The 25,075-nt window shown below is 48.6% G+C and overlaps 1 protein-coding gene across 6 annotated transcripts in view; it reads right to left on the reverse strand.

Annotated features, from left to right (window-relative positions):
• Window positions 1–25,075, reverse strand: part of TRAF3IP1 (TRAF3 interacting protein 1) — a 79,087-nt gene that overhangs the window by 37,431 nt on the left and 16,581 nt on the right. For 2 of the 6 annotated variants that reach the window (XM_032391060.1, XM_032390882.1), the window contains exons 8-14: window positions 17,185–17,286; window positions 14,852–14,872; window positions 13,588–13,672; window positions 13,055–13,138; window positions 10,294–10,417; window positions 10,057–10,093; window positions 7,347–7,423 (exon numbers count right to left, since the gene is read on the reverse strand). In XM_032391060.1, coding sequence (XP_032246951.1) covers window positions 7,347–7,423; window positions 10,057–10,093; window positions 10,294–10,417; window positions 13,055–13,138; window positions 13,588–13,672; window positions 14,852–14,872; window positions 17,185–17,286 — 530 coding nt within the window. Of the gene's footprint in view, window positions 1–7,346; window positions 7,424–10,056; window positions 10,094–10,293; window positions 10,418–13,054; window positions 13,139–13,587; window positions 13,673–14,851; window positions 14,873–17,184; window positions 17,287–22,268; window positions 22,365–25,075 lie in introns of all 6 variants that reach the window. The other 4 variants (XM_032391291.1, XM_032390975.1, XM_032391135.1 and 1 more) reach the window with 4 other exon arrangements.

Genomic DNA, 25,075 nt, shown 5'->3' on the forward strand with positions numbered 1-25,075 from the left:
TCTCTTATGGTTTCGTCTTGTTTCATTTTTCCCTCCCTTCCCCTAGGATCCTCTGCCTTGTTTCTCAAATTCCTCATATCAGTGAGATCATATGATACTTGTCTATGATTGACTTTTTTCGCTTAGCATAATACCCTCTATTTCCATCCACGTCATTGCAAATGGCAAGATTTCATTTTTTATGGCTGCATAATATTCCATTGTTGTGTGTATACATTATATACGTATATATATATATACACACACACACACATACATACACACCACATCTTCTTTATCCATTCATCTGTCGATGGACATCTGGGTTCTTGTGGACATTGCTGCTATAAACATTGGGGAGCAGGTGCCCCTTTGGATCCCTACATTTGTATCTTTGGGGTAAATACCCAGTAGTGCAATTGCTGGGTCATATGGTAGCTCTATTTTCAACTTTTTGAAGAACCTCCATACTGTTTTCCAGAGTGGTTGCACCAGCTTGCATTCCCACCAACAGAGTAGGAGGGTTCCCCTTTCTCCACATCCCCGCCAACATCTGTCATTTCCTGACTTGTTAATTTTAGCTATTCTGACTGGTGTGAGGTGGTATCTCATTGAGGTTTTGATTTGGATTTCCCTGATGCCGAGTGATGTTGAGTATTTTTCATGTGTCTATTGGCCATTTGCTTGTCTTCTTTGCAGAAATGTCTGTTCATGTCTTCTGCCCATTTCTTGATTAGATTATTTGTTCTCTGGGTGTTGAGTTTGGTAAGTTCTTTATAGATTTTGGATACTAGCCCTTTATCTGATATGTCATTTGCAAATATCTTCTCCCATTCTGTCTTTTGGTTTTGTTGACTGTTTCCTTTGCTGTGCAAAAGCTTTTTATCCTGATGAAGTCCCAATAGTTTATTTTTGCCCTTACTTCCCTTGCCTTTGGCGATGTTTCTAGGAAGAAGTTGCTGCGGCTGAGGTCTAAGAGGTTGCTGCCTGTGTTCTCCTTTAGGATTTTGATGGACTCCTGTCTCACATTTAGGTCTTTCAACCATTTGGAGTCTATTTTTGTGTGTGGTGTAAGGAAATGGTCCAGTTTCATTCTTCTGCATGTGGCTGTCCAATTTTCCCAACACCATTTGTTGAAGAGACTGTTTTTTTTCCATTGGACATTCTTTCCTGCTTTGTCAAAGATTAGTTGACCATAGAGTTGAGGGTCCATTTCTGGGCTCTCTATTCTGTTCCATTGATCTATGTGTCTGTTTTTGCGCCAGTACCATACTGTCCTGATGATGACAGCTTTGTAATAGAGCTTGAAGTCCAGAATTGTGATGCCGCCAGCTTTGCTTTTCTTTTTCAACATTCCTCTGGCTATTCGGGGTCTTTTCTGGTTCCATACAAATTTTAGGATTATTTGTTCCATTTCTTTGAAGAAAGTGGATGGTATTTTGATGGGGATTGCATTGAATGTGTAGATTGCTCTAGGCAGCATTGACATCTTCACAATATTTGTTCTTCCAATCCATGAGCATGGAACGTTGTTCCATTTTTTTGTCTTCCTCAATTTCTTTCATGAGTATTTTACAGTTTTCTGAGTACAGATCCTTTGCCCCTTTGGTTAGATTTATTCCTTTGTATCTTATGGCTTTGGGTGCAATTGTAAATGGGATCGACTCCTTAATTTCTCCTTCTTCTGTCTTGTTGTTGGTGTATAGGAATGCCACTGATTTCTGTGCATATTCTTAAGTGGTATTGTTGATTATATGCTGGCAACAATTTTATATCCAAAACCTAAAATCCTCCGCCAGCATATTGGAAGACTTTGCACTACTTGGGAACATAAAAGAATCACCTTATTTCCTAAAATAACTAACTCACTCTTTATGACTAAAGTCAGTGTCAGCAGCAGCCTGGTTTTGCTACTGAGGTCTCACCAGTGAAGAATGTCGTAGCATATGTCCCTTTTCTTTCTTTCACAGCAATTTAAATGGAAACAGTATTTCTAGCAAAAGAACATCCATCCAATAATACTAGGACCACAAACATCCAAACTAAAAATACTTTTATCAGGTGCAGACTTTCAGTTAAAGAGTGATTCTGAGGAGCCTTTTTCTAACAGGGTTCAAGTATTTGTGATGAAATTTCACCACCTAGTGACCAAAATAAGGAATAACTTAAAGATCTATTCAGATCACCAAAGTAAGGGAATAAAATCGAAATCCCTGACTTTCACATAAGAATTGAGCTGACAGTTGTTCACTACATACAACTTACTGTAACTGAAAGCGAACATGTTCAGGATAAGGTCATTTTATCCATCAAGAGTCCTTTCAAGACGCACATTCCCAAATACCTAATTCTTTCAGATGACTGTCCCTAATCTCTACAGCCACATGGCTGCTACATTAGGCCCGGGTTACAGCCTTCACTGAGAAGGGCAGTAAAATACACACATTCACGTCAAAGTAAACGCACGCCAAGGTCTCACCTGAAGAGATGTACGACCTCCAGAGGATGCGGTTTACGTGACCAAGAAGGGAGAGAGTAAAATCACAAAAACTTTAAAAATGAACTAAAAAAAGAAACCCACTAAGAGAAATACTCTATTTCAAAATAAAGAATTTCAATGAAAAGAAAAAGCATCTAAAATTGACACTCGATTAGAAGTGACCCAACATGGAGAAGCCTGACAGAGGAGAATGCAAACGGGGACAGCAGATCAGGAATGAGAAGTGAGGGCACCATCTCTGAAACGGCTGGCTAACATCTAAAGCATCTTCGTTTATAAAGTTCAAAAAGCAAGTGCTTTTAAGGCAGAAGAAGCACTAATAAAACTGCTTTTCTGGTTGTTTTTCAAAACCTGCTTCATAAATCTGAAGGAAAAAAGTGCTGGCATGAGCTAGTATCTTACTACTAACAAAGTTTATATTTCCTCTTGAAAAGACAGCAAGTCGGCCAGGATAATGAAGAAAATGCTCAGTCTGAGGCACATATTTATTCTATAATGTATTATTCATGTCCGTCAGTACGATAAGAAATAGCTTTCCTCCCAATGCAACGCCAAAGGCTGGCCTGAGGGACGGCTCAACCGCAAGCTCCTACCTCCTTAGCGCTGAAAAAACAATGCGCCCCCCAAAACAAGGGGAAGCCCGAGACTAGAGGCACACAATTTACATGAAAAGCAGAGAAAACATCTACCATCTGAATTTTTAAGTGAGACAGAGAGAAGACAGCAATTATGACAACAGGCAGACGTGGCCTGTGCATTTTGAGCACATAGTCTTACCATCACCTCTTTGCAAAATCCACCAGAGGCATTGAAGTCTGGATCCAAAGCACAGAAAGCAGACACACTGTGCAAGGACTCTGAAACACCTGTAAAAACTGACCTCAGACTAGGCCACAAAGAAAAGTTTAATTCCAAATAATCGATACCATACAGACCATATTCCTTGAACATGAAATTTCATTATAAATTGTCCATAAAAAGACTTTCTAAAAACCCTTATGTTTCAAAACTAAAGAACAGGCTCCTAAATAGCCCACATGATAAAAAGAAATAAAGTGTTTCAAATTAAAATTCAAGGAACTTTTAATATTAGTATTTAATAAATTTAAATAAAGCACGCTTAAAGAGAAATGTATAGCCTTGGGGCACCAGGGTGGCTCAGTCGGTTGAGCATCCGACTCTTGATTTCAGCTCAGGTCATGATCTCAGGGACCTGGGATTATGCCCATGTCGGGCTCTGTGCTCAACACAGAGTCGGCTAGAGATTCTCTCTCTCCCCCCTGCCCATCCCCCCGCCCACATGCACCCCATGCGTGCACTCTAAAATAAATTCTAAAATTAAAAAAAATGTATAGCCTTAAACATATTCGTTTAAAATGACAAAGACTAAAAATGAACGAGCTAAGTATTTTACACAAGAGAATAAAAACGTAAATAACCAAAGAAATTAAAAGGAAAAATAAAGAAATCAATGAAATGAAAACAAACCGGAAGTTGAGTCTTTGCTAGATGACGCCTGTTTCAGTAGTTTCTTTAAAGTCTCATCAAAGGAAAAAAAAAAAGACAAAATTTTTGGAAGAAAAGGGAAACTGTGAACTATAGATATATTTTTAAAATCGTAAAAGCACCGTTGAAACATCTTGATGCCACGACTTTGTAAAATGTGAAGGACACAGTTCCCTGGAGAAAGGCTGGGGAGGCTCGGCCAGGCTCTCCCTCCCACAGCAGCCCACACGTGGGGGATGTGCCACTTCCAGAAACCCTTGGCCCCCGGCCAGGCGGCCAGCCTCCTCCACTCACCCATGTGCCTTGCAAATATTATCGTTTTCGGAGCGTGCCAGGCAGGGAGAAAACTTGGCAAATTCTAGTCTGTGTGGAAGCCCTGATCGTTAGCTAAGCGAACCGAGGCCTGGAGTAACTACTTCATTTCATGGTCCCTTCGTGGCAAAGATCTGGCCAGTACCATGGAAGTGGCAGTGGGATGCACAACTTCCAAGAAGTCGTCTCCAAGGAAAGGGGTGTGCTCCTCTCCTCCTCTTCTCTACCCCTCCCCTCCTTTCCTGCTGACTGCGCCTGGACAGCCTCCTTGGGCCATGAGGGGCCCTAAGGGGCCCTGAGGCACAAGGGTCACAGCTGTGGGGTGACGAGGCGGAAGGCATCTGGGCCACAGCCACCTCCAGACTCTGACTCAGGAGCCAAAGCACTTACCACCTCAGTTAAGCCACTAATGCCTTAGATCTCTCCTTCACTCACAGGTCAACCCAATCTTAACGGATTCTTAGAGATTACCAAAAGAAACTCAAAAAGAAACAGAAAAACGGAATATACCCACTCAAGAAATTGACTTGGTAAAACAAACAGAAATGACTAGTTCAAAGGAACAGAAAAGCTATAGCAAGTTGTCAACACTAAGAAAAGAGCAAGAGGAGAAACCAGCAGTCAGGACAGAAAAATCATCAGCCATTAAGGAAATGCAAATTAAAACACCAAAAATTAGAAAGACTGAGCATTCCAAGTGTTGATGAGGACGTGGAGGAACTGGGACTCGCAGATGCTGTGGTGGGAATGTAAACGATGCAACCACTTTGGAAAACACTGGGCAGTTTCTTAGAAAGACCAACATACGTTGACTGTGTGAGCCAGCAGTCTCGCTCCTCGGTATTGATCCAAAGGAATGAAAATCTCTGTCCGCACGGGAGTCACACGTGAATGTTCTCCATAGCTTTACTTGCAAAGGACCCAAACTAGAGACAGCCCAAACGCTCCTTACCTGACAAACGGACACACACCCTGTGGTACGTCCATACAGTGCACGACCCAGCAATAAAAAGGAATGAACTGTTACAAAAATAACATATCATCAAAATAATCATGACGACTGAGAGCAGCCTGAGCAAACAGGAGCACATACATTCCTGGGAAACACAGACCAGAGGGACCAAAAGCAGAGCAGCAGCCGCTGGGCCCTGGCGGGAAGGGGGGCATGGGGAGCCGTGGCCGAAGGGGTCCGACAGGGCACAGGCCACTGTGGGGGGTGATGCACACGTCCACCGTGCTGACCGTGGATGGCCCAGACACGTGGAAACAGACTCTCATTCCACGGCCCAGCCACTGGGGGAGTAATTTGGCCATAGCTGGTGAAATCGAAGCTCCGCGCACGCTCTGGCACAATTCTGAGTCTGGGCGCGGACTCTAAAGCAGGATCGAAAACTCCAGCCCCAGGCTGGGTCCTGTTGCTGTGAATAAAGCCTCATCGGAACGGAGCCACACACAGGTGTTCACTGCTGTCTACGCCGTGACTGCTCTCAGGCTCCATCAGCAGAGCTGAGAAGCTGTGACAGATTGTAGGGCTCCTTAGCCTAAAATACGTCCTGTCTGGCCGCCGTGCGCCAGCCGACACGTGAAGGAGCCCGTGAGAGTTCGTGACAGGGGAAGGCCACTGAACCTATGCCCACCAGCACAGGAATTAATGAACAGATACTGGAAAACCAGTCATCAGTTCAGATGAATGACCCAGATGCCCCGGTCTCCCCACAGGGAGGGTCTCAGAACAGGATGCTGCCCGAAGAAAGCACCTCGCCTAACGTATCCGCAACAGGGCAAGGTGAAAACCCGCAGAACAGAGGCAGCTGCATTTAAAGCAGGTGACTGACTGCCCGAGGGCCGGTGGGGTTGGGGCCAAGGCAGAAAGGACATCACCTTTTCCTTACATTTTCATTTCTTTTATTTTAAAAACTCTAAGATGTTTTTAGAAGACCAAGAGGGAAATTCAACTCCGATGTTTCTGAGCATCCGTAACAGACAGCACCCCAACTCTGAAACACTGTGCTTTTTTAAGGCAGGACATGTTCACCAAACAAGGACACTGTTTCCTTTTATCTTCTAAAGTCAGAGTACCCACTCTGAAATGTACTCTTCAGTACACAGCCCGAAGCACAGCCCTCGTGTGCTCTGCATGGAAAGCAGGGCTATAAAATTTATACCAACTGAAGCCTCGAAGGTTGCCCACATCAACAGCCTGGAGGGACACACTCAAGGTTTCCAAGTGGGTCCCAAAATACCAGGGACACAGGACAACCCTACAAAAAGGACTAGGTTAAAATGCCACAGCGAGACAAGAGCCTACAGAAAGGCGGTCCTCCTTCCAGACGAGGCAGCGGGGGCGCCATCAGGCGAAGGCCGGCACAGCACTCTTCTCCTGGGACTGTTCCCGCACCCCTCCGATGTCGCTCGCAACTGTCCAGTCCCCTCACTGGCTGTTTCAGGCCACGTCTTCATGAAAAACTAGGACATTTTAGGCAGAATTATCTGTGTATGTGTCTGTCAGCTGCCGATAAAACTATCCAAGAAATGTCTTCTGTTACAAAATCAGTAAGTGAAGATATATTCTCATTTTTGGAAGTGGCTATAGCAAACCTAGCCGTGACATTTGAGGCATGCTACGTGGCCTGCAGGTATTCACCCCAGGGTCACATGCCCAGGGGCGGTGGCTGGCAGGAAGCTGTGCGTCCCAACAAAACCACATCCCACAGCTGCAAGGAAGACGGCTGGGAGGCCAGGTTCCAAAAGCACCCGGATCTAAAAGCCAGACTTGAAAACTCCCCAGTCTCTAATTTTGCAATCAGCCAGGGCCAGGCGCCCAGCCTCCCAACTCTGCAAGCAGGGGGAAGGGACTGGACAAGGCAGGACGGCGACAGCCACGGGGTCAGAGCAGAACAGGCCTCTGGCCTTGATTCCTGAGCCCCCACCCAGGACACACTGGAGGAGCCCCGAGTTTTCTATCCTCCCAAACGAGGAGGTGGGAGGGAACTTTGAAGTCCGTCAGCAGACTCTGCTGATCAGCACATGTGCATAAATCACTCCTTACCTTCTCTCCAGGTCTGGGCGCCCGCTGCAACTTCTCATAATCTTTCTTCGTCTCCAGAATTTTTTTCACAAGTCCTCCTGTTGAGAATCAGTGGTTTTATGTTATTCTCTAAGGAGCTATTCTATTCTAAATAGGTAGAGGGGTATTCTTCCTCTTTCTATACTGAACACAGCTTCAAATAATCTTTATTTGATAAAAGGGTCTACAAGAGACTGATATAGCTGGTGGTGGAAATTAACTATAAAATTTCAGAGTGTTTCAAAGAAATCAGCTCCTCAAAGGTAAAAAAAAAAAAAAAAAAAAAAAGCTTTGGAAATAGAAAACAATTATGAGGAAATGTAGATTAACATTCTAAAAGATAACCATCCGTCACAAACAGGGATGACAATTCTGAGCTGTTTCTAAGCACAAATACTCCTCTTATACTAGGGTAAGAGTCTTCAACTTCCTTTAAAAAAAAAAAAGAAAAAAAGAATTGCCTGTGGGGTAAATGTCACACAAAACATTTTCTTTAGACGACTGTCTCATCCAAATGTGCATCCACATGACACTGGCCGCACACGGCCTCGCAGCACCTGGACGGAGGAGGGCGCGGCTGTGAGCAGTAGTGAAGACTCGTCCGCACCGCTAAGGGACGGGCATCAGTACACGCCGCCAAGTCGCAAAAGCACGAGGGAGACGTGGAAGTACTGGTAAGTACACACCACGCACACACACACACGTATTAACTTGTAAGTTTTTAAATCAAAGTATAAGCCATATTTCTTACTGTTACCTACAGGGGGAGGGGGGAGGGAGAGGACAGGGTGGAGGCCCCTAATCTCAGAATATATCTTGTTTGGTACATTTGACCTCGGAAATGTGTCTATTTTACATAAATAAAACAAAATTAAATTAGATTTTTCAATGCCTAGAAACTGAAACCAAAATGAAACTAATAAACTTAACAACATCAAACTGGCAAGCATAGCCTAACAAAGAATTGTTCTGTAACTTTACAACAGAGTAATTGGTTGTCCATCCCTGACGGGAACATACCTGAGAACAGACAGACCCCGAGAAAAACCCTACAGTGTCTCCAGTAATCTGTCGTCACTAATAGCCGGCGGTGGTCTAGAGGTGCTGTGCGTGCGTGCCAGCCACAGGCTGAAGCAAACAGACGGCTGACGCTGGGAGCCAGGATTTTTGGCATGAGATAGACATGCATGTATAAACTCAAAAAACTCTAGAACAGTAAAGCTGCACTGGAAATACCAGTATGAGCTTGGATATGTGTTCTCATGTAAAAAAAAAAAGGTAAGAAAACCCCTAGAAACAACGACCAACCCAGAAGCAACATGCAGCCAGGCTCCTTGGAGAAATGGAGGGTTCCAGCCTTGGAGCAGGAAATACACAAAATGAGCCTGAAACATCTGGTCCTCTCAGAAAACAAGGAAGCTGCAAAGTCTCCCAGGATGTGTCAAAAGGCCCCAGAGAACTGCTCCAACAGGCTCCCACTGATTACATACTAGACCATCTGAACGTCGCTGAGAAGAACTGATCTGGCGTGAAACGAGGCCCATCAAACACGTTAGAGGAAAACCCATGCTTTCATACGATATCGCACAGATACGAGCAACCACCACCCCCACGCCCTCTCAGTCAGCGCTGATGGCACCAGGACACAGACTCACTCTGAGGAAAACCCTCCTCCTAGGGGCTGCGCCACGGCACAGGCAGAGGCTGGGGGTGGGGGGAAGCTCTGCACCACGGTGTCATCCAGCCCAACCTCGAGGAAGGGAGGGCGGGATGAGAACGTCGCCATCTTGCAACCCTTAATGATCCAGGCTAACATCACAAGCAGACGTCAGGAAGAACCAACACCACCTACTAGTATTCCTGCCCAAAATCTGCATCTGATCGTCTCTGGAACCAAGTTACAAGAATAGAAGAATATGTAAAAAACCATACCATGCGCATGTAATGAGCAACACTCCACTATGGGAAACTCTGAAGGACAACCAACCAGCTTCTTCTGCAAATACATTACAAGGGAAAGGGGAGGGATGGCCGTACAGGTTAAGAGAGACCTAAGCGTTAGATCAATTGACTCCAAAGCAGGGACCTTATTTGGATTCTGAATCAAACTAGAAAAAAATATACAAAGTAACTGGAAAAACTGATGATATCAAGAAATTGTTTTGTTTTTGTTTTGTTTTTTAATATACAACAGAATTATGGTTATGTTTTCTTGAAAGAGAGCCCTTAACTTCTAGAGCTACACCGGACACATTAAGTGAAGAAACGATCTTCTCTAGGACTTGAGAACAGTCTAGGGGAACGGGGTCGGCGGCAGGCAGAGACTTAGAGAAAACGTGAGCCGATCACCATTGACACCGGGTGACAAGGGGGTTCATTGGACTACTCTCTCTGCTTCTGGAGATGTCTGAAATCAAAGAAGATACTTGGGAAGAGGACAAGTACTATTACAAATGTTGTCGATTTGGGAACGACCCCAGAGGTCGAACCTCTAATCTAACTGCACACCACGTCAGAAGCTGCTGACAGCAAGCCCCAGGGTCCCGGGGCCCAGTGCCCATGGTCTCCCAGACTAAACCCACCAAGCGAGGAGGAGCCCATCTGTGCCCCGGTGTCCCGCCGATGCTCATCAGACCCCTGAGCAACACAGGGCGCCCCGCCCACAGTCGCGCCCGCCACGTCCGGTACTCACCGTGCTTCTCCTCGGCCTCCACGTCTACTACGGGGACCTGGGCAGGAAAGCAAGGAGGAAAAAGCTAATTCTCGATATGCTGCTTCCATGGATCTCCTCAGAGCAATGACAAAATTAAAGAAGGCAGAAATCTGACTGAAAAATCAGACATTTTGTCTACGTGCACCTAAATGCTGGAGTAGGAGTTCCAGGGCCGTCCAAGGGCAATGACAGAAACCGAAGCTCCTGTTAGCTCACCATTTCCAGTTCTGACATCTCAGGAAGCTGGGGGGCAGCCTCCACCACAAACTGACCATCTTCCTCATTGTCAGAGTTCTGCGCATCTACAATCACACTGGCAACGAGTTTACCACTCCCTGTCCTAAGAAGAAAAAGAAACTAGGTTACAAGAGAAGGGCTGCTGGTCACATGTCTGCCTCAATCCCCTGCATCCCAGGCTCCATGGGAGGAGTTTAACCACCACCTACCTCTAGAACGTCACAAAATACAGGTGGAAGCTGAGTGAAGACCCAGGCCTGGCCCTGCCCCCGGCGGCCTCTCTCCACCACACCCAGCCCCCTCCCCACGCCCGGACCTCACAAGGGCCCTGGGAGCCTCACTCCTCCCCTGGCTGCACTCTCTGGACACCAGCCCTCCACCTGCAGCCCCTCACCTGGAGGGCCCTATTCTTCCACATCGCTAACATCAGGGCAGGGGTGGTGATGTGGCCCCAGACCCCTGCTCCAACACAGCGGCCTCCTCCTGGCTGCCAATCCCTGCCCAGCACCTCCTCTCCACCAAGTCCTACCATCGCTCTGCACCAGTCCAACACCCAACTGCCTGGCCACCAGGCCTGGCCCTGTCCTCCCAGGTGACTACCTCCATCCAAGGGGACCTCCTGTGGCCACCCACTGGAACTGCCCCACCTACTGTCACCCCACTGCAGGCCACTGTCAGCTGCCCTCTGCTTATCAGGCCCTCACGCCCACCACACTGTGCCTGGGTCACAAGGCTCCAGACCCAAACACCCACCAGCTCCCCATCAGCCCCACCTGCCTTCACTTCTTTCCTACCAGCTTAGCATAACCACGCTTTACCAAGTGCCCTTAACTCCCCTGCCCTACGATCGCTCTAGCACACAGGCCACGCGTGCACACACACACACACACACACACACACACGCACACCCTCTCCCTTGCTTCAGGACAACACACAAGGTCAGGAGGAAAACTGTGCACTTGCGTATGAGCTCTCAAAACAGTGCACATTTCTCCCAAACACCCTCAGCTCCTCTGCCGGGCCCTTCAACCCTCACGAGCAACGTCCTGCCTCCACCAGGGCCAGCCTCACCGCACCCCGCACCTCTCCCAAGCCCTGCGCCCCTCGAGCCCCTCCCACCACCATCCCTCATCAGCAAGCCCTCTCCATTCTCCCCTGCCTCAAGCAGCACCCTCCCGTGGCCAGGCCCAGAGGGAGGGCCAGCGTTCTCCTTGCGCTTACTGTCTTCCAGATTATTCCCTCTAACGTCTGCCAACTCTGAAGCCACACCACCAGCCTCTCTGGCCCTCAAGCCCATTGCTACTGCCACCCCCTGCCAGCCACCAGGCATCCCCCTGCACTCCCGGCTGCCAACACTGCCCCTGACCTAACTGAGAAGTGGTCCTTCCCAAAGCCTGGCTCTAGGATCCCCAAGCCCTCCTGCCACCATCCTGCGTCCATCACAGCCACACACCCAGGGTCACCCTGGGCGCTGCCACTGGCAGCAAGCCCCAATCTCAAATCCAGCTCCCCACCCTTGGACCACCCCCGCCCGCATTTCCATCTCTGTGCCCGCCCAGTGCCTGCACCCAGCAGCTGCCCACAGCTGGAGAACAAAGTCCACAGCAACACTGACTCCCGTCACCTCACCCCACGTGCACCCGGAGGCGGCCCAGCATCCTGCTTCCGCACGCCGCACCACAGACCTCGGGGCCTACGGTCCTCTCGTGGGGCTGCCTGTCCACTGGGGATGTCTGGCAGCATCCCTGCCCCACTCCCTAGCTAGATGCCACAGCATCCCTGCCCCACTCCCTAGCTAGATGCAGCTTCCCTCTAGGCCCTCCCGGTCCTGACGCTACCCAGGGTCTCCAGACACGGCCCCACAGGAGGCTGGGGGCGGGGGGGACACGACCCCAGATGAGGACCCTCTGCTCCAGCCCAGGCAGATGCCCGCTCTCTGGGAGCGCAGCTCCAGGCCTCCCCGGCCACACTCGCTCTGGGCTCACAAGACAAGTGGGGCTCCAGGGGGCACTCAGCTTCCAGAACTCACCCACACGCCAAGTCTCCACCATCTTCTCCAAAGCCAGTCCCTCTGCGTCCCCTCACCACTCGGGGACACTGTTCCAACAACCCTCCCACCCTGCGGCCCCTACAGCAGCAATCCCCCGTCTCCACTGGATCGGTCCCGTCACCAGTCTTCTCATCTCAAAAACAGGAGCGAGTCACATTCCCGACACCATCCCTCCCGCCACCTACGGTGTCCTTCCTTCACGTCCCTGACAACAGGGCCACACCTGTCTCCAATTCCTGTCTCTGCTCTATCACAAACCACTCTGGTCCAGCCCGCTTTATTTTCCTATTTTTTGGTTTTGATTTTCTGTACTTTCCTCTAAAGATCACACTACATCCACAGGGATATTTGTAACACTTAGAGAACCCTGTCTGTGGCTTGCTTTTATATCGTTTAGGACTTTCTGACCTTTTGTTTTACATTTTTGTACAATTAAACCTTGAAATCCTTTTTTCCTAATTTTCCCTCATTGCTTTTATGCTCAGAAAATCCACCCCCACCTTCTCTCGAAGCATAATTTCCCCATGTGCCGTAAAGCACGTTTTCTCTTCAGCTAACTGAAGTGTGTGGTCGGCGTGTGGCCTGAAGTCAGGGCCCGACCCGGCTTTCCTCTCCTTCCCAGCCGGCGGCGGCCCTGCCCCTGCCCCCCCCCCCCCCCCCCCCCAGCACAGCTCCCAGAGGAGGCCTCACCTGTCCGGTGTCCGTGCCTCCACGCTGTCCTGGTGCTTCACCCGGGGAGGCGCTGGTCTCGCGCTCCCAGGCCGAGGTATTCTTCTAAACCCAAACATGGGAAAACCAAAAAGGGGATATGACACACTTGCACATTTATTAAAAGTGCACGACAGAAAACCCAGGTCAATGTTACTGCTAATTTCCCACCATCAACATGCTAGTCGGGACACAGTCTGCAGAATGTTAAGAACATTCCATTAATCTGACAGGTTTAAAAGTATCAGTCCCTTAATCTTATGTTTTCATTAATTTTAAGGCTCAAAAAGGAATCACGTAACTCTCAGTAATCAAAACATAATTTACCACAATTATGAATTTCCCTAAATCTTTAAAATGTCCTACGTGTAGTAACTTATACCCAGTAGAGGAAAATGGTTTCTGCTTTCTTTGTACAAGTATTTCCTCATAACTGAGCTCAAGCACTAAACAAACTGCAGAAGGTGCGGAGAGAAGCAGGCAGCAGCCTGGGCATTGGACAGGAGCCCACGGACCTGATGTGGGCTGGAAGCTCACTCGGCAGCTCAGAACTCTCAGACACCTCGGGCTTCTCCGGGCCAGAAGGTCCCACTTCTCCTTCTGAACCGTGACAATCCAGTGAGCAATTCACAAAGGAAGAAACACAAACAGGTAATAAGTATTTGAAAAGACAGCAATTAAATAATCGCAAATATAAATGACCTTTATTCATCTATCATTTTCATGAAGATAAAACACATTTCTTATCTAGATTCGGTAAGATCTGGGGAGATGGGTGCACTCAAACCCTGGAAATACAAACTGGTTCAATTTCTTAAGAAATAGAATTCAAAAGGTAGGCTGATCCAGTCAAGCAATTTAACATAAAGGAAATACAACCCGAGAGGGATGGACGCGTGTGATCCTGTGTGTCAAGATGCTCACCAACCACCACTTGTGTTAGTGACGGTGGGGGGTCACGCCAGCAGACTATGGCAGTCACTCGTCAGACCCTTTGCATAAAACAGTGTCACCATCCTAACACATAACTGAGGACAGTAACGTATCTAATAACACACACACACACACACACACACACACACAATGGGCGTTCTAGAAGAACATTCATTTAGGTTAGAAACAGTGTTTTTCATTTCCTTCTTGATATTTTTCTACATTTAAAAAACTTTCTACTTTGGGTATATATCAAATTGTTTTTATAATCTGAATAAAGCTTTCTTCATTTTAATAAAAAGATTTAATCAGGAAGTAACAACCCCTAACTATTAAGGCAATTAAATTTATTCCTGCATTTTAAGTAAAAGGGCTTTGTGTTTTAGAAATCAGACTTTGTAATCTAGAAAAATCAGACTTTGAATTTAGAAATATACTTTTTATTCTGGAAAGAATCGTAATACATTCTTCCAGAACATAAGATATATAAATCAGGGCGCCTGGGTGGCTCAGTTGGTTAAGCGACTGCCTTCGGCTCAGGTCATGATCCTGGAGTCCCGGGATTGAGTCCCACATCGGGCTCCCTGCTCAGCGGGGGGTCTGCTTCTCCCTCTGCCCTCTTCCCTCTCGTGCCCTCTGTCTCTCATTCTCTCTCTCTCTCAAATAAATAAATAAAATCTTTAAAAAAAAAAAATTATAAATTAAATCTTACAGTGGTAGAGTTACGTTTCCTTCAATTACCTTCACTGACTCACAGTGTAAAACAAATCTGACAGTACACGTTAGTGTCTACACGCACACACACACAATTTATACCAAATACACTCAGTTCAGGCCGTTCCTCACCTGCATCACTCGGGGAGCCGCCTGCAAAAAAAAAAAGAAGAAAAAGGACATCGGAAAACCGACTTCTGTGTTGGTAAAGCTCAGTGTATTGAGTAGCAGGACTAGGGACAAACACTAAGTAACGGGGCACCAGTCAGGGAACACAGAGCCTTTCCTAGGGTCCCACTGCCATCACTTTATTTTCAAAGATCAAAAGACAAAGAACAAAGCGCACTTTGAATTCTAAAATGCTATTAATGAAAAGAGGCAACAGGAGTATGAAGAAAGCAGGTCACAGACATAAATGAGAGAGATTCGAGATGAGGCAACAGCTGATAATCCAGGGAGCGTGAGGGACGAGAAGGTATGACGCCCTTTTCGTGACGGGGTGACAGCAACCAGGGCCCTCCCTCCCTAGCTCGTCAGCAACAGCTCTTCCATCAGCTCCTGAACGAGGACATTTCTCCAGCTCCCCATGGGCCTACCTCCTCCTTCCAGTGCTGCATTTTAGGGACAAATGGGACCTATGTGGCCCCCAGGAAATGAGCAGGAGCACTGTAGGGAGGGGAGACTCGAGGTCACAGAAGATACTCTCTGCCCGACACACCTGAGACACAGGACCACGTCTGCAGAAGCGACAAAACGGCACGGGTCCAAGTCGGAGCCAAGGACCCCTGGGAACTGCCGTGCAGCCCCCCATAAACCACAGCCCCACCTCCACACAGGGACCCTTCACACGCACGAGGACTGGGCCCGGGTTACCCTGAGGACACACGGCGCTCCTGAGACACCTCAGTCTGTCTGCTGGGGCAGACTTCAGAACTCTGGCCCTTCTGGGCAAGGGGAAGCGGGGGGCCCTACAGGACTATGTGTACGGAACACAGGAACTCCCACGGGTCACACTGCACAGAGCAGAGGACAGGCCCCGCCCCCACAGAGCCCGATGAACTGCGGGTTAGGAGGGGCCTGGAAATCATGTTTCTGGACAGCGCCACTAGAACGATGGGGTGACAGCAGTGGGAGCTTGGGCCCGACCCTGGGCAGCAGGGCCTCTCCCTGACGCCATGCCACCTGGAGTGCACTTGGCAGAGCCCAGCGTGTGGCAGCCGCCGTGCAGCCTGGGGCCCTAGAGTCCAGACCGCTGGGCTCTCCTCCAGTCTCAGAGCATCAGTGCTGGGGACAGACTGCGGGTTCATGTGCAGCTGCTGGGGCTCAAGGCCGACACCCGGATGGACAGTGCACACAGCGGGCCCCCCTTCACAGAGGGAGTCTCCCACCCTTCGGCGGGGGCTCCTGCCTCACAGACACTCAGGTCTTCTCTGGACCCGTCACCAGCTCAGCCTCTTTCCCTCGCCCTGGCGACCAGACCCCTGGCCACTCACACGCCATCTCTGGTGCAGACCTTGCCTGAAGCACCCTGGAACCTGCCCGTCCCCCGACCGCCCACGCCAGCCCAGGCCACTCTCTCCTGGGCCGCTCACTAAGCCTCCCAAACTGACGTGACCCACACGTGACTGAGCCGCTCACGCCGACAGCAGCAGGGCCTCCTGCAGGGGCTGGCCCCCTGCTCCGCCCCCCGCCGGGAGGCTCTGTCCAGCCCCACCCTGGGCCTAAGTCCCTGGCGGCCCAGACCACGGCACAGGGCGTCCTCCAGGTGGGCTCTGCTCACCGGGGCACCCACCGCACACGGCAGGCCGTCGGCAAACCTTTCGGTGCACACACACTGACAGGCACCAGCCCTCCCCACAAGCGGGGCTCTGGGGCGCCGGCGCCCCGCCAAGCCTGCGAGGAGCTCCAGGCCCCGACAAACGCCGCGTGTGTGCTTCACCACAGTGTAAGTGCTGAGAATATTAGGCCAAAAGCAGAATCTCACCGACGCACAACTTCAGACACCCAGAAAACATGACAGATAGAAACACCGGGTCAGGACGGGGTTTCAAGCTGCTTCAAAGTCCTCTTCGAACATGAAATCTGGGTGAAATCTGAGTGGTGTGCGGCTCGGCCCGTGGGACTCCCCAGCACTGACTCTGAAGCTGGTTTCCGGGCCTTCCGACGCCACCTGGGCTCCGCACATTACCTCCGAAAGAGCGCTGGGGACCCGGGAGACGCCGGTGCCGCCACACAAGGACAGCGTGCCCCACCCTAGCTGATGCAAAAGGGCAAAAAGGGGTCCTTCACCACATCCGGTCCTGCTGGTGTGAAGAACCAGGGACTGGACCCCGTGTGCGTCAGAGAGCCAAAGGGACCCCGTGGCTCTGGCCGCCGCCCTCTGGGGAGAGAGGTGCCCCCATGTGCGTGTGGAGCGGCTCAGGCTCCCTCACCCCAAAGGAGTGAAGAGAGGGTGTCCTTCTTACCTTTCTGCTTCACTGCTGGTTCTGGCTCGACGTTCTCACGCCACAGACTAGCTGAATTATCATCTGAAACACTAGCTGAGTTAGTATTAGCTTCTTTTGTTCCTGACAGAAAACAGTTTAAAATGAGTCATTACGATGTGCACAGCAGGCTGGTCCTCTATGGCTTCATTAACAGAGAGCACACACACTCATCCATGCTCTCCCACACTGCGAGCTTACAGAACACTGGCCAAAGGCAGCTTTTGAGAACTCACACCAAGAATGTTCCTCCCAGCTGCGGCTGTGGGATCAGGAGAGGGAAGGGGTGCCCGGAGTATGAGAAGGCCCCATGCTCACTCAGCCCAGGAGGAGGATGGGGTCCCCACAGCCAAAGCAAACTGGCCCCTGCACCCCCATTTCCAGAACCTTCCTGACACTACCCGTCTCCACCCACCTCCCCACTGCAGCCAGGCCCAGCTGAGAAGCTGCAGATAGGTGACAATTTCAGCAAAGCAAGAGGAAAAGAAAAATATTTCTGGCATATTGAAAGCTCCTGAACCCGGGGCGCCTGGGTGGCTCAGTCGTTAAGCGTCTGCCTTCGGCTCAGGTCATGATCCCAGGGTCCTGGGATCGAGCCCCGCATCGGGCTCCCTGCTTGGCGGGAAGCCTCCTTCTCCCTCTCCCACTCCCCCTGCTTGTGTTCCCTCTCTAGCTGTCTCTCTCTCTGTCAAATAAATAAATAAAATCTTTAAAAAAAGAAAAAAAAAAAAAAAAAAAAAAAAGCTCCTGAACCCTCATGAAACTACTGACTAATGGGCCAATGTCTATAAAAATAGAAAAAATATCAAATACCCAAGAAATAAAACATTTTTTATATTAAAAATAAAGGGGGGGCAGGGAGGTGCTGAAGGAAAAGATTTTTAATGTGGTAGGACTCAGGGTAGAAAACTAACCCATCACTAAAGGACCCTCACTCTAAAATGAAACCAGGAGACAAAAATAAAGTTAGAAAAATGTTCCCTTTCCTGAAATACAATCTTATAATTTCTTAAAAGTATTCAAATAAAGTTTATATCAGAATCAACCTATCATTAGCCATCAAAGAACTGAATTTATGTAATAGAACTTCATACAGTAGATGACATAATTTTCTAAGGAAATTTTTTTTCTTTTTTTTTTTTTTTAAAGATTTTATTTATTTATTTGACAGAGAGAGACACAGCGAGAGAGGGAACATAAGCGGGGGCAATGGGAGAGGGAGAAGCAGGTTCCCCACAGAGCAGAGAGCCCGACGTGGGGCTCGATCCCAGGACCCTGGGATTATGATCTGAGCTGAAGGCAGACGCTAATGACTGAGCCACCCAGGCGCCCCAGGAAATTTTTTTCAATCTATAAAAATGATAAACAGCCCGATTCAAGTAATTATTTATGATATCTAAGGTAGCCAAAGAATCAGTATGAAATACTAAATTCTAAAACAAATGTAAAAATAAAATAAACTTGGCAATTGTAGATTATCTATTTTTAAAGAAAACATGCAATTTCAGATTGTTACATTTTATTTGAAAATGTCAAAAATTTCCTACACTGTTCAAAACCTACCAGCGCAATAAGTAACTTCCAAATGCAACAACTTCTGTCCAGAGCTGGAGGGGACTGATGACACTCTGCCCCATTTCCTCTCTTCAAATGTCTAGTGGCATTCTTTTTTTTTTTTTTTTTTGAGGCCTATGATGGTTGTTTTAACATCTTTCCTAATATTTTTAAACTTTACTAAAACTCTGATACACAAACACAACAGAAAAACAAGCTACAACTAATAATACTAATAATAATACATACTATAATAATAATTTTAATAATATACAATCAATTCTTAATCATAGAGGACAGACTAACCAGTCTGCCAAATAACAGCTTTAAAGAAAATAAATAATACACCCATAAAATATAAAAATTATTATGAACTGGCAAAAAAATCTGTTGTCTGAATTATCAGTAATGAATGAACCTGGCAGGTAAGGATGTGGGCCTTGGCGTCCTGATTTCCTAAGTTCCAGTGCCCCAAGGCTGCACCTTGAGCAGGCTCCTCGCCTCTTCCGAGCCAGTTTGCCCCAGCTTACGGTGCTCTCGGAAAGAGATCCTGTGCTTTACAAGGCAGGGAGCGCTGTGCCTGGCCAAGCGCCCATCTGTCAGTTACCATCCCTGAGACTCACCAGGTACAGCCCACAACACAGCCCCAAGCAGCTTCCCACTGTGCCCGTGAGCTGTAAATGCGAACAAATAACCAGGCCTTAAAGTGAGGGGCTCCACCTGGCCCAGCGATCAGTCTCAGCACCCTGTTATGGGACGCAGAAACACTAGTGTATCCAGATAGGACACAAGATAAAGGCACAGTGTTGCCTATGTAGGGGTCAGAGCGAAGCCAGATGTTCCAACCCAAATCTAATGAGGCCTTTAGATCAAACAGAAACATGGGGAGAAGCGGGGGGGGAGAGCAATGTCATAAGTGAAGCGACATCACAAGGAAATGGACGTGTCCAGAGGGTGGAACATTCTACAAGACAAGCAACCTCATCTCTTCCAAAACCAGTCTGCGAGACTAAAAGGGCAAGGTGGGGGCACACAGAGGGTGGGGGGGCTGTTGAGATTCGAGTCATTTAAAAAGACAAATAGAATAAAAAATATACAGTGTGTTCATCTTAATGGAATCCTGTTTTTTTTTTTGAAAAATAACACTTTTGAGTCACTAAGATTTCGATACTATTGGGGAACAGTAATCCTGCTAGAGACAACAATAATGTTGTGGCTGTGTCTGAGCAGGTCTTTTTTGTTTTTTGAGCTGCAGGCTGAAGTATTTAAAGCGTTAGGGTGTTTTGATACACTTTGAAATCATTCATAAAAATACATGGCTCTAGATGAAGCACATATGACGAGACATTAGAACCACTGAATCTGTGTGAGAGGTCGAAGGGTGCTCATCACTCTTCCTACTTCTCTGCATTTTTCGTAATAAAAAACTTTACACAATAAAACAGACATGAGTGACGGGACCCAAGCAAGGTGAAGACACATGGAGGCACAGGGTTCCAGGAGAACCCGGACCGTCAAACGACTGTGAAGAGAACGAGGCTCATCACACAGTGGGCATTCCGAGGGGGCAGGGAAGAAACGGTTCGTGTCTGGGAAAGCAGTGGGTAATTTCCTTGTTGAGCTCTTCAGCATCCCTGAAAGACAAAGCGCACGGCCGCCATCAGGCGCAGGCTGGCCCAGGTCTGCAGGCCCAGCGGGGGCGGGGCTTACAAGCACCAGCTCACGGTGAAGGGCAAGCGTGAGGAAAGGCTCCCTGACCGACCCAGGCCCTGCATCTGGAAATCACACTCAACGAGAATATCAGCAACTGTGACAACCGCTGACAAACCCTGAATCCCAGAAGTCAAATGGCTGGCAGCACAAGGTGACATCTGTGACTGGCAGGACAGTGAAGACAGGGGCGGGGGAGGGGAGGAGGCGCCAGGGGTCACCGGACCAGCCGGGGCCAGGGTGCAGGACCCCTCTCTGGCCACTAGGTGGCACCAGGCTCCGCTCGAATGTCCGCCGAGCTCTCCACTGAGAACCAGGGGTGTTGCAGGGCTCCCGCTCCCTGGACACTGAGCTGTCCCTAGTGTCTACAAAGTGAGGGTACATGTCTGAATAACCAGTGCACTTTATTTTAAATCCATGATACCATCTCAGCATGACACGCCTCACCTGACGTAGGATCTACAAAGCAGATCCAGTAGGCACACCTGGGACACACCAGCCCCGGTACGGAGACATCTCCCTGAGTCTCAAGGCAGGTGTTTCTAGACCCACCTACCACGAGGTCACTGTGGCTCAGAGAACGTACCCATGAAGCTAGCTCAAGGCCAAGAGGCGGCAACGGGAGGAACGGATCTTCCCGCTGGTCTGGGATAGGGCAGATCTGCCCACAGGGGCAGCACCACCCAGGCCCTCTCCTGCCGCACAGGGACTGCCCAGTGCTTCCCTGCTCGGACCGGGCTGGACCGGCCCGCAGCCGGGAGAGGCTCCCGCAGGGAGGGAACACGTACACTCTCACAGGATGCAGGTGAACTGCACCCTGCGAGCCCGCGGTGAAGGTTCCTCAGTAAGAACCCATCCCGCTCCCCTTCAGCACCTCCCAGTCGGTCACCCCACACCGCTGAGGAACTAGATAAACCACGCAAGGCTGACCTGCTTGGAGTAAGATCAGTCAACACCGTCTTCTAAGAGGACCGCCTTCTAAGAGGACCGCCTTCTAAGAGGACCCCTTTTACGCTGCGCCCCTGCTGAGCCAAGGATGCAGCAGCTGCCTGCAAACACACCTGCTCTTGAGCTCAACTTCTTAAAGGGAAAGCACTCGCTCGCATTCAAAGATGCACTTACCATTATTCTAGCTACAGGCGCAGAATTTTCAAAAATCAAAGCGATACAAGTTCAGCCTAGACTAGACAAATTTTTGTCTTTTCCTGGAGCGAAGATTTACACTATATTTTCCCCTAAATGTCACTCAAGATTTTTAATATTTCTGAAGAATTTAGTTTGACATCACAGACAGCAAATACTGATCTTCATCCAGGATTACCCCATTGAAATTCCCGATTCACAGGTCTCATTGCTCCACCCCAGCAGGCGAGGATGCGTGCGCACACCGCAATAGAAGAGGGCAAAGCCCCGGGGAACAACCTCCCCAGTGCGCCCTGGCAAGCACCTTAAAATCTTTATTATGGGGCATTTTCTTAATACGACACAGCAAAGCAGGATGGGAGAGCTGAACGACCATTTCTGACCACCCACATCATTTTGTAAAATTCCAACAGCAAGATAAAGAAAGCATCTTGATCTAGATGCAAAAGCAAGTTACACATAGAAAAGCATGTAAAAGTTAACTAAAACTGAGTTAATATTCCTTATCATATAATTGAGGAAGTTAAAGCAAGTGGCATATAAGTCATTTCCGATCTTCACTCTCTCTTGGTTAGAATAAAATATGTAACTATGCTGAGAGGTAAATATTTCATATCAAGGTGGTGAGGAATGTAAACTAAAGAATACCTTTTTCTTACCGATTTCTGAAGTGGCAGTTTCCTGATCTGCTTCATGATTTAATCCAGACACTATGGGATCTAACATTTTAGCTGAAATAGTATCTTCCTTTCTTCCTGACGTAAAATGGTTAACGACAGATTAAAACATTGTAGAAGTTTTTATATGCAGGTGCTCTGGTCGGGACAAACAGGGGTTTATACCAGGCTCCCACTACCTCGTCCCCTCCAGGGTCACAGGAGGCCCCCCCACCGCCGCTCCTCCCTCCCAGCGCTCTCCGAGCAGGACCCCATGGGTCCTGGCCGGCTCTGGGGTTCACCATCTTCATCTCCACACTCCCCTACACTAATTTCACATGGATCTTCATGTGACGGCAGGAAAGACCACCATGTAAAAAACCCCAACTTCTTTGATTTCACCTTCAGTCGCCCCAACTCCCTCCCCAAATGGCTCCGCTCTCGTCCTGACACACGACTGGGCTGCACTGCAGGCACCTGAAATCCCACCTGTGGGAAACAGAACGCGTGGCGTTGTCCCCCATCCCAGCAACCGGCTTTTCCCAAAGCCTTCGCACTCCAGCAACAGCACCACGTGGCTGCCCAGACCCCTCCACGGATCTTCTCGCTGTGCCCTCTCCTAACAAGGGCCACCCAGTCACCCAGCCACTCTGTCATCCCTTCCATCAAACACGTCCTCACCAGTGACACTCGGGTCCCGGCCGTCAGTCTCACCTGGACACGAACTGCTGTCCAGCTTCTGTACTTGCCTCTCTCCGCTCTGAACAGGGATGATTCTAACACCTGTCAAATCACGCCTCTGTCCTGCTTACTGTCCTCCAAGGACTTCTGCTCACACTCACTACAAAACTCTCGGCCTCCGTGGCCCAACACCTCGGGCCTGCCTATTCGTGCAGCCTCTTCTATCTCTTCGTCCCCCCCGCCCAGCCTCACTGCTGGGCCTCCTGCCACTCAAACAGGCAAGCCTGTCCCCAGCTCAGGGCCTCTGCCCATTCCTGGACACCTGCATGTCCTCCTTCACCCTAGTCAACTCCCTGTCCAGACGTCCCCTCCTCAGAGCCTCTCTGCCTGTGCACCCGCCCCTACATCCCCACCCCTCTCGGCTACGTTTTCCATCAGAAGACTCATCGCTAACATGAAAGTGTACACCCTGTGGTCTCCTGATTATCTGACTTGTCCCTCCACATTATGTGCCCCAGAAGGGCGGGTACGCCATAAATATCTGCAGAACAAATAAAGGAAGACTCAAGGGGACAATCCCAGCCAGTGACTGACTTGTAGGAAATGGGCAGGTGGCTGGGGTGGCCCCAGAGCTCAGCGGGCAGGGCTTACGTGCCCTTCTGCCCCTGCTCCGCTCTGGGCCCAGGCCCCGCATCCAGCAGGGCTCCACCCACAGGGCTCCACCAGCTCGGTGGTCAAAGGGAAGCAAAGGTTCCGACTCCCCGACATTCGCAGCCTCCACTGGGGCTTGCGTCGCCTTACCGAGCTGTTTCACGGCATGCTCCTTCTTAGCTTTACTGTAGGAAGAGTTACGTTCTTTTTCAGGGGAAAGACTATTTTCACTGGTTCTAGAGTCCCTTCTTCCTGATATGAAATTGCATAATTAAAGTTTGTATTAAGCTTAATTTATAATTCTGCATAGTATACTCACTCATAGTACATTATTCTGCTATAATGTGCTACTTAATAATAAGCCAAAAGTATCATATTCTTATGAAGAAACTTTTTTGGATTCTATAGAGATTCTACAATAGCTTTAAGATTCTAAATATGTTTAACAAACACGATACCCCACACTCTAGTAAATGCAAGGCTTCTTCCCTCGGGCAGAACATGGAGGTCCTGTGCCTCCTACACCTTCTGAATGCTGGACATTCGCCCAAATGTGGCCCATTTAAGTAAGGCAGAAGGTCAGGGTGGAGCACCAGCCATGCTGGGGGAGGATGTGCGGTGAGGTCCACGCCCAGCTCGCCGGCAGGGAAGGAAAGAGTCCATGAGCTTATCGACAGCTGGGGAAAGCTAGTCTCAGAAAGCCGGCAAACCTCTGTAATTCTCTCTCTAAGAGGCCACAGAAAAGGAGCCCTATGGCACAAGCTCGCCAGCAAACTCAGATGCACACGCCCCGAGTTATTAGAAAAGAAGATAATAACAATTGTCAGCTTACAAAAAAATCACAATTCAACAGAAGAACTGCGGGCTAAGATTGAACACAAGGTGAGGTTTGCAGTGCAGTGACCACAGTCCGTGACACTTCTACACTCCAGCAATCATCACTAAGAAACAGGGAAGGGAAAGAAGATGCCATCTCTAAACAAACTAAAAACAAACTGTCGTGACCCATGACTAACAGACACAGCCCAGCACATGCATAGGGAGACTCCCATACTAACTTGGAATCAGAAGTATCCAACCTTCCCCAAATAATGAAAGCATAAGTTTAACTTAGAGTCCAACTCAATCCTGATAAATTTATTAGCTCTGTTTGTGGATGGGGAGATTCTTTGACTCAATGGTTTTAAAATAATCTGGAAGAGTAAGCACATAAAAGGGCTTAAAATTAATGATTCTGGAACACCTCGTGAGTTACTCTGAAATGGAGAGCATCACCTTACACCATGAATTAAAATAAGAAATAACTAAAAAGATTAAATATAAAAACGCATGACAAAACACAAATCTTCATCTCTCAAATCTCTGGACAAACTACAAAAAAAAAAAAAAAGACTGGCCATTTCCAATGCATAAAAATTAAACACTCAGGCAAATCAGGAACTAACATAATGAACAGAAATGAACTGGGGCGGGGGGGG

The sequence above is a fragment of the Phoca vitulina genome, unplaced genomic scaffold (assembly GCF_004348235.1).
Source record: "Phoca vitulina isolate PV1807 unplaced genomic scaffold, GSC_HSeal_1.0 scaffold1, whole genome shotgun sequence".
In the NCBI taxonomy this organism is placed as follows: Eukaryota; Metazoa; Chordata; class Mammalia; order Carnivora; family Phocidae; genus Phoca; species Phoca vitulina.